This window comes from Catharus ustulatus, chromosome 15, assembly GCF_009819885.2.
Source record: "Catharus ustulatus isolate bCatUst1 chromosome 15, bCatUst1.pri.v2, whole genome shotgun sequence".
Lineage (NCBI taxonomy): Eukaryota > Metazoa > Chordata > Aves > Passeriformes > Turdidae > Catharus > Catharus ustulatus.
Window position 1 is genome coordinate 7,283,040 of NC_046235.1, and position 10,540 is coordinate 7,293,579.

A 10,540-nucleotide genomic window follows, 5' to 3' on the forward strand; every position below is an offset into this window, starting at 1 on the left:
GGGAATCAGTCACCACAGAAAGACCATTCAAACTTAGGAAACTTTCTTTATGAAGAAATTCGATGCAAGAAAGGGAGCTTTTCTACCCTGCAACCGCAAAACCCAAAGGTGTTGTCAAGACATTTTAGGCTTCTGCTAAGAATACCATAAACTGTGTGATAACCATCTATCTCAAAAATCTTCATGTCTTTGATTTTTCACTAGAAACATGCTGGGGTGGAAAAGGTTTCCACAAAATGTATTTCTGTTTAATTTAGAATTCTCTTTTAAAACTGACTTAGCCACAATGTGCTTGTATGCTATTGCCTAGTACAGGCTAAAATTTTGGGTATTAATAGCACATTCCAGTGCTGAGACTTCTAACATACATGAACATTACCATTACTTGGGTGAGGTTTCCAGCTTTTCCTGCCTTTTTCTAATTACATGCCTTTTAGCTCTTTGTACAGCGTTCACCGCTGAGAAGTCCCAATTGCACACCACAGATCCTAGGTGCTGTTACAGATAATAGCAGTAATACTTAGCTGACACCTGACTTTTTTTTTCTCAGCTGAATATAAAGGTCGTTGAAGAATCTTGGGAGAGTAGAGGAGATCCTTGCATGATTTTTTCAAATCCAGTGAGCTGCAAACTATTCTTCCTCTTAAACATCATTTGTTTAAAGAGGGAAACATGAGTATCTATAAGCAGCTCAGCATTACCATTACCATCTCACATTATTGAAAAAGTAATTTATCCATGTTTACCAAGAAAAATACTTGGTAATTTGGGTTCCTTGGGCAGTTAAATCATACCTAAGCCTTTGGGTTATATCACCTAAAATATGGTATTGTCACATGGTCAATATTTTTTCTCTTGGCTGCAGTAGTGGACTGAAACTTATGTTCAGATGAACAATTTCCTAAATCTCAGACATCCTGAGTTACCAGTTATTGCATCTAACAGGTGGTGGTCTCATCTACTTGTTTTTTTACCTTCAGAAGTCTGAGTTTCTTGGACAGAAAACTGTTGGTATACATCCAATGTTATTGGTTTCTTGGCCTTTTTTCTCTTTGCCTTTTTTTCTGTGGGCACTGATGAGTGCAGGGTGTCTATTCTAACTATGCAAAGTACACTCTGTAATGAGTGAAGTACCAGAGCTGAGATCTCAGGAAAGTTCTTTTCTGTTCCTATATAGAAACTAATAGTAGTAGAAACAAGTTATATTTTCCACCTGAGATTTTAATGTGATTCATTGCAATTCTGTTTGTTCTGTGCTGCTCTCTTCAAGATCCTTCACAGTACTGGCCTTGATGTAAGATTGTTTTCCTTTATTCTTGCATGCCATCCAGCCACAATTGTGGTGTGAAAAGAAATCAATGATTATTTGCTTTTGGACTGACCACGCTTTCAATTTTTTGGCGCTTTCAGTATTTTATCTTTCAAATATGCGTTCTCAGCTGTTAAATGCTAGATATAATAAAACAAAATAATAGCTAATAATCTGTGTAGCTTGCTTGTAATACAGAGATATAATAGCTTGTCTGGCATTTTTAGAGCCAATATTTATCACTGGTAAATGCCTCCTGAGACTCATTATTCATGTAATTCCCATCAAGAGGCAGTAGTAAAACAGCTTGTTGTCTTACAACTCTTGTTGTTAAGTACATTATGTTTAGTAATAAATAGTCAGCTTTTGTTACATCAGAGAATTATTATTATTTCTTATCTCCAGACATTTATAAATAAATGAATCATGTGTATTTATAAACTTATTTCCATTTATTTCTTGCAGTAGCCAGATAAAACTGCTTTTCTTTGGGTACATGATTATATCCCTTGAAGCTTACTTACTCCTTTTGAACCTAAGGCTCTAAAAAAATTAATATTCTTGCTTTTTATATCTTTTACTTTTCAATTAACCAAGGATGGTATTTAGGAAAAAATAAGTTGTATTGAAAGATAAATTCTGTCAGTTTAGAATAATGTGGTAAGAATATGTCACAGAATTTACTTGTTATTCCTACTGCCACTATTAAGGCCTGACATAGGAACATAACAAGTAACTTGTGTCTAAAATCTATCTGATCAATGGTTCCATGCAGATCTATGAAAACCCTCAATAGAAATTTCAAGCTCTGTTATACAATTAAGAAAATCTTTTGCAGCAATGTGAATATAACCTAGAATTCTTTCACTATTTCGAAGTCTTGAAACCCATGTTTCCACGGCTTGCCACCTCAGTATTTATGGCATTTTTCATTTAGCTGCAAGAGGAAGACTTTTAGTTCCATGCTCTGGTAGAATTCAGACTCAGAAAATTTTATTAGCAGAACTTGCTGCACAATCTAATTATGTTTTCCATGTTATAATTGCTTTTAGCATCACCAGTATACTTTTAAAAGCCATTCTGTACATGGATAGAAATAATGATGTTTTCAAAAGCATCAGGCACTTGTTTAATTCTGCTTGTGTCCACTTGAAAGCATTTTTGTTGTTTTATTAACTCATTTGCTACTAACAGACGGGTGCTGTCAAGGGATTGAATGATGGATGGTTAGTTACCAACTAAAGCTATGATAAGGAATTTCTGCTTTACCAGTTCTTTGTATTGTCCATAATGACCTTTCTCTTCTGTCTCAGTAGTCTTAAAATTATTCTTCTCTATACTGTCTAGGAGTTGTAAGCCAAAAATCTGTCTGGTAAGAGACTGTTAAATGGATGCAGAATTTTTGGCCCTGCAAACTTTGTTGGAAAAGAAAGCCTGGGTTAGAATCAGAGATGAACATAAGCGTTGATATTCAGGAACTCACTGACCAGAACACAGCTTCAATACATTTTTAGAAAGCTGCTAGAAGTCATGACTGGCATTCTGTGGAACTGCAAAATAATTATCTTTTCTGCAAATATGGCTGTCTTTTGAAGGATAAGATGACATGGATGTAAAATAAGTTCTTGCAGGCATGAACATTCTGGCTTTGCAGCTATTAAACATTGTATCAGTACATTCATTACTGTCCTGGTTCAGATGGTCCTTTAACTGTTGAAAGGGGATCCAGTCACTTCATTCAAGTTTTTGTTCCCTTTCACAGAGAAAATGAGAGGTTGGTCAGCAACAAGCTGTTAAGCGTCCTGATGGCCCAAAGCCATTACTTGGTCTAAATCAGCAGAGTTCCTACAAATCCAGGCTGGTGAGGCAACACAGGAAGGTGTGCATTAATGGAAAGCAAACCCTATCAAGCCCTTGTTTTTACATTAATCGGTGTATTATCTTGTCGTGTCCATGAGGTGTAGCTGAGCATTATTTGTAGTTACAAAAATACTTTTCACAGTCATGTTTAAGCTAATGTTTGTTGTAAGACTTCTGATTCCTGTCAAATACATGACTACCTTGGAGAATGGTGTCCCTTACCTTTTCATGCCTACCACAGCTCCTCAGGCAGGAGAAAGATGAAACCAGAAGTTGAGTTTCGTGTGATTTTGTACAAAAACAAAATCAAAGCAAAACCCTGTCTGAAATGCATCCTGAAATGTTAAAATAAAAAATTCCATCAAGAAAGAGAGATGAGCTCTTCTTTGATTAAGTTTAATTTTTAAAATGCTAGTTTTCTTTCTTAAATGTATGTGCATAAAGCAGGTCCTAATAATTGGCAGTGGTTTTTACTATCACCTCCATTGTCTTTTTCTCTGATTCAAAAGGTGTATTCATTTGAAAGATTCTTGGCTAAAGTCAATTTTGCTGCTTTTATAAAGTATTTAATAAACAGATAATTTAATTTAGGAAAAAGAGCTTTCTTTTTAGTTTCACTATGTTTTATATTTGGGTTTAGGTAACCTTAAAAGGTTTTCTTCTCTTTAATTTTTTTCTGGGATTTTTTGTATCCTTGAAGTAAATTTCTTGTATTAATAAATATCACTACAATGGAGAGCCATCCTAGAAGCTTACAAACCACTTCTTTGAAGTGTGATTCTGCTGCTATGGGCAGTAATGGAATAGGATCTCCAAGTATGTGAGGTGTTTAAATAACTTTCATTAATTCTATGGCAGCTGAATTATTTTTTCTTATGAGGCACTGCAGGGATCTGGTGCTAATCACATGATACATGTAAAATCAGACAAAGAGTGCAGCGAAGGTACTGTACTGGGCAGACAACAGCAAATCACTGCAAAACAAATTTAATATCTTGTGGCTGGTTTAGATCCTTAGGCATGTACCACTTGAGGCTGATTAAATACCGCATACATAAGGACACTTGAAAAGAAATTCATTGTATTTGTTTGCATTCAAATGTCCTTGGCTGAAGAAAGAGTTCATCGAACACATCTTTGCTCCCTTGACAGCACATTCAGAAAAGCTGTGCCCTTTGTTGGTTGACCTGCAGGTTTTTGGGGGGAAGTATCTCTAGTCTTTGCATGAGATGCCTCTAACAGCCATGCTGCAAGTGCAAAATCCACTCAGAGCATCTTCAAATGCCTTGAAGCAGTTTAAACAAATAAATTTATCAGCATCTGTGATGTCGTCCTGCCACTTTGGATGGACTTATGGCCAGAGAGAATGAGCCTATAGAAATTTGTCATTTCAAGGCTTTTACCTCTCTTGTTGTATTTGACGTAGTTTGTAATGAGATGGAACATGACAGCAATAGCTTGACAAGCTGACACTTCACTTGCAAAATTCATGTGCTAGGACTGTAAAAACATTTTTATTTAAGATATGTCATGTTTATGCATAGCACAAGGATTTTTTCTTCAGTGGATCTGCTATATAAAGTCTGAGGAGATCTAGCAAAGTATGACTGATATTTATATTTTAAAAGTATGACTTTGCCCAGTCAATTTATTTGGACAGTAGTTCAGATCAAAGCATAGGCTGAAAAAAGTTATCTTATTACTTATCACTTATTACTTATTACTTGGTTCATAAACTGTTATTATTTATCATATGGATGGAAAAAAGGAGATAGAAAGAAAATCAGGTTTTTCAGGTCTTAGACTCCAAGAGAAAGAATTTCATTAGAAAAGTCATTGGTGGTGTAAAAAAGGTTCTTGATCACTCAGAAAGTCCTGCAGTAGCTTCTAGGGATGATTCAAGGAAAACTGAAGGAACTTCTGTTGATGTAATATCAAAACACAGAACTCCCATGTCAGGGTGTCATGCTGGACTGTTTGGTGGCTGAGAAACTGTCCCCTGATGAGGCTGTTTTTCCACACTGTGAAACTAAATAGTATTTTTTTCCTCAAATCTTGTTGCCTCTAGACATTTTGACTCATTTTTACTTGAGTAAAATTCTGTCTAAAAATGTCTGAGTAGTGACAAAGATGTGAGAATCCCTATGTATGCTCTGAATCTGGCATGTGAACATAGGAGGTGGGTGTTCAAACAGTTTCTTTACCATCCTCTTCCAGAAAGGCCCATGTGGGTTTTCATAGGGATTCATCTCCCTGGAGTCAATTGTAGGAGGCAAGGAACAGGGATTCAGACTGCATTATCCTCCTTCAAAATAGGGGAAAGCATAATAAATTAAGAGAATCTGAGTCCTTCCAGGTATTTCTTTCCATTTTTAATAATCTTTCTGTAGGACTCATGTTTGAGAACACAATGAATATTCTTATATACAAATATATGCTTATATCAGCCTTTTGGATCCTCTAAATCTATATGTCTGTTCATGTCTCTCCCTACAGAAGACCACAAGCCTTGCTTTCCAGGATAATTTTCAAGAAAGTCTGAGGACAGAATGCACTGCAATGACTTTTCTTCTCTCCTTTTTTCTATTTGGGAAAGAAAGAGGAGTTGAAAACTAAAATTTTTAAGGTGTACATATCTTGTTTGAAAGCTATCCCTACAACTATTTTAATAAGTGAAATATTGTTTTATACAGCCAGAGGTTCTTTTCTAACAATCTTTCTCAGATCTCTGTGTTTATTTAACCAGTTAAATCTCTGACTTAAGTAGTAATATTCTTACTCTCAATCTCTGGTTTATCTGCCATTTTGCCTGGGAGAAAATGCGTTTTATTTTGTTCCTATCTTGTATGAGCCAATGTTGTGGTACAAAACCTTAACAACTGTTCACCTGATGCAATTCATTGCCTTACTGGATGTATATGGTACAGAATGAACTGTCTTTTCTGAATGTCAAATCAGATTTGGGAAACATTCCTGTTATATTTGTCCCTGGAAAACACTGGACAGAAAATCACATCTATTAAAACTGTATTCATTACCAAATCCATGGAAACCAAGTTTTTGAATGAATAGTAGCTAATCAAGCAATGTGTCATAAAAGGCAGTAACTAAGAAAACCGAAGTAAAACATTCACTTGCATTATTGAACATTTTTAGCTTTATTATTATAATAGAATTACAGTCTGACATAAAATAAAGAGCTTTTGCTAAACTCTGTAAAGCAATACATGCTTCTGCCATAAACAACCTCTGTTAGATTTAGGTTTTATTGCCACATCACTGCACTGAGGTGCAATAAACATTCAATGTCATCTTTTTAAAATTATCTCAGGAGTAAACAGAAACTGTCCTCTATAAGAGTGTATCATTATTTTCAAGGAAGACTTACTATTATTACATGGTTTAGCAAAGCATTGTAAAAAAGCTACATAGAGAATACCTTGTCTTTGATAAAGTGTGCAGTCAAGTTTATACAGTATAATACTATTGGCATAGACTAACTAAGAGGTGATATAATGCAATCATTGCATAGCAAAAAGCAGACTAGTTAAGTAATATTCACATCTAGTGTGCAAAATGCAGACCAAAAGGTAGCTATGAATTGCTAGAAAGATAAAATGCCCTAAATGAACACACTAGTTTAATGCCAAAAATAACAAGATAAACAACTACACAGAAGTTAAAGAGCCATAGTTTATTTTTTTCTATACATATATCTACACATTATACCAGAGATGGAACATCCCCTTTTAAATAAGATCCAATCAGATAACTTATTAAGTTCAGACAGGACTAAATGTTAGACAATGAAGCATTTGGAAAAAAAAAAAATCTCTAAATCAGACATTACATATTTCCTTTTGTAGATAGAGAATGTCAACTTTTTTGATTTATTAAGAGTTTAGAAATGACTGCCTATTAAACTTGACTCTCAGTAGCTGTTTCTCTAGAGGCGCATGTAGCACTGTTTCAAAATCCATTCAGTAGCATAAATCATATTTTGTTAATTGATTCCTGCAAATCTTCACCATTCTTCCAATCTCTTTGAAAAAACTTTATCTGAAAGTTTATTTCTAAGAGTTAGCAGTAACTAGTATCTAGTAGATATCAGTAGACACTGACTGGAGTTTTTTTAAAGGGAGCACATACCTGCAAAATGGACATCTTGTATTTAAAGCCCTTACATATTATTCCTACAAATATATTGCTACAGTAAAAATGAAATGTAGTAAGTTTGCTCAATAAAATCTGTTTTTCTGTACATTCTTTTATGTATGACTTCTTTGTATTTAATGCTACATATATTACATCACTTATTGTAACAGTTATGTTTCAGCAAATATAGCAGTAATATACAGATGAACTTCTCTTTTAACAAATATTTCACCATTTTTATCTACCAAATATAATCCCATACTTTAGTGTTTATGCATGACCTGAGCAGACCAGTCATTAATCTAATAGTATACATTGGATGACATTGTCAAATTGCAAGCTGCTGTATACTTAACCACTTTACAAATGGAATAAATTCCAAGCACTTTCTGCTTATTTTTTTGGTAAGCTTTCCAGTAACACTGATTTATTTTTTTCTTTTAATTCAGGCTCTAAATATGTTTTATTGAGCATTTAACAACATATTAAGAGCTAAGAGGTGAATCCTACACAATGTATTAAGAACATAAATTTAAAAAAGTAAAAAAATGTACAATCTCATGCTGCATATTTACAGATATTATTTAAATACTATATTTTATCTTTCTGCTATTCATAAATCTCAGTCTAAAGCTTCTTTTAATGTATCATTTTATAAAAGAATACATTCAACATATCTAGAGCTTGCAAAAAATTTGTTTTTTTGTTTAACTCTCTAGAACATAGTGATGAATAAAAGCTATCTTTAAAGCATCCAGGAATTGTTTGGATTACACAGGTGATAGTAGAAATTTGGGGTCTGCACTTGGATGTGCAACTGGTTTTAAATCTATTCTAGTGACAACTCAATGCTTAGAACAAGCTTGCAGTAAGAGAGCAGATTAAAGCATTTGTTACCATTAGATCTTATGTGCTATGCAGTGACAAACTGTACCTAGAGTGAGTAGATTTCCTTTCTCATTAAAGACTAATATTATAAGTCAGGTAGTTTGGAACATAGAAGAGAAAATGAATTAGGAAAATACCATATCTGATGAAATTTAGCAAATGGAAAGCTTTACATTCTTGAAAAGATTATAAACAGTGGCTGAATAAATATAGTCTAGTATGTGCATCAGGAATGTCATAAAGAATATTTCCCCTCCTCCCTACAATCTTCTGAATAAAAATATCTTTATCATGTACATATACACTATCTTTTGGGGATATTCATTACTAAGCTTGCTACAAATGGTTTCTTTTTTTTCACCCTCCCGTCACTCTACAATTCTCTACAACTCTACAACTCTTCCATTTCCAAAATCCCTTTTCCAAAGTATATAGTTTAAAATGTTCACTCCCTCACACACAGGTTTTTAAAATATACAGATATATTTAACCTTTTGCTAAGTATAGAAACCTTTATTTTCTTTAAGACAGAGGCAATGAAGCAAATGGGAATTACTGTATGTGGAAAAGGGAAGCAATTCCCAGAGCAAAAGACAAAACAAAACTATGTGAATAAGTGATGTTATTGATGTGGAGTTTGAACTTTTAGCTGGGGCTCCCGGTTTAAATAGGTAGCCCAATAGACTAAGTTAAAGATTCCAAAAAGCAATGGGAAGGCTATTCTTGATAACCGATCAATTTTACTGACGCTGTTAAAAGTTTTCTTGGGTTCTGCAGGTTTTGTTTCTGGCTTAACTTCTTTGGGCTCAATTGTTGCACTTTTAGCAATGGTTGCCAGCCCAGGGTCCCTTGCAATATTAGGGGTGTAGCTCGTAGCTGCAGCTGTATATGTGTTGTTTTTCTTGATGAGAGGATCCTTCACTTTCTTTGGCTGAAGAAAGAAGAAATATTTCATTCTCAATACCTTCTCAACAGATGCAATTATGAATAAGCACTGTGACATTTTGCAATTAATCAAATTCATACCACAAAGTATAATAAGCTGTAAGACAGAAGTTAGTTCTGGATATATAATGTATGCAAAATATTTAGGTAAAAATAAAGACAAAATAATACATTTGTATTACTTGTATTACGTAAACCAAATTAGATAATAGATAAAAATAATGAGACCTGATGGCTAGGCTCACTGGCAAAATCACCTTTAATGATAATCAGCAGTGACAAACCACTCATAGTTCGATATTCCCATGAACAATTGTTTCCCTTGATCAGGATAAAAACTTAAAAGACACTAAATTCTTAATGTAGCCTTTCAACATTAGGACAAATATTGTGATATGAAGAATTTAAACATAATTTATATACAAAAATACACACTACATTATCATGTAACCATGCACTAAAGGAGTGGTTTATTCAATAAGATGCAAAGCTGTCAGGATACTATTCACTAATGGTTTACACCAAAGGCACATACATTATAGATTAGGAACTTAATGTTCTTGTTTGAATCTTAAAATTGGATCCTAATGGCTGAAATGGCATTCCGTATGCAAAGACTTTAATGTCTGTATGGTTTTTTCATCCACCTACTTATATTGCTAAAGCAAGAATGTATTGACTATCTTTGAGGGGGAGGAAGACTTATTGAGCTTATTTAGACTTATTTTATCCCTAAGTCTTTATATTTTCTAGTATTCTATTTTTGGAATATAATTGTAGGAAAAAGTTTAAATTTTGACATCTGGGCATACCAGATAGAATTTAACTGTCCCAATTTCTGGCAGACCAAACTTCAGCCGCTGCCCAAGGATAAACACAGAAGAGAGATGTAGTAGGTCATTAAGAAGTTGTAAGGATTCTTCCAATTATGAGAAAAAAACCCCAACAACAAAACATACAGTGAAAACCAATTCCAACAGCATAGAAAAATATTCAGGCAGTATTTTCCACAAAAAAGAAAAGGCAAATGTTATCTATTTTTCCCCTTGAGATGGGGGAAGATTTGGTTAAAGAGAAAATATCAGTGGAATTTGATCTATTGTGGTATTTCACAAGACAGCAAATACAGTTCTATGTTTTCAAGAAGCAGCTATCCCAAGGAGACAATATTTTTATGTGGTCACAGTACTTTTACTGACAGATCAACTACAGGTTAATGGCTACTTTGACACCCTAATAATGTGGTTTTGATAAAAATTTCTTGTTTGAGATGTGAATGTTTCAGGGAGCGGACAGACTCTGGTTGGACACAGGGGAGCAGGAAACAAAGCTGCAAAAACCTGAGGGCAAATGGGGAGATGCTTGTGGAGGCACAGCTTGGAG

At 34.3% G+C, this 10,540-nt stretch overlaps 1 protein-coding gene across 2 annotated transcripts in view; it reads right to left on the reverse strand.

Annotated features, from left to right (window-relative positions):
* Window positions 1-6,303: 6,303 nt before the first annotated feature.
* GABRA1 (gamma-aminobutyric acid type A receptor subunit alpha1) overlaps window positions 6,304-10,540 on the reverse strand; it is a 41,713-nt gene continuing 37,476 nt past the window's right edge. For both annotated transcript variants that reach the window (XM_033073084.2, XM_033073085.1), the window contains exon 10: window positions 6,304-9,143. In XM_033073084.2, the coding sequence (XP_032928975.1) occupies window positions 8,835-9,143 (309 nt within the window). In that variant the 3' untranslated portion in view covers window positions 6,304-8,834. The remainder of the gene's footprint in view (window positions 9,144-10,540) is intronic.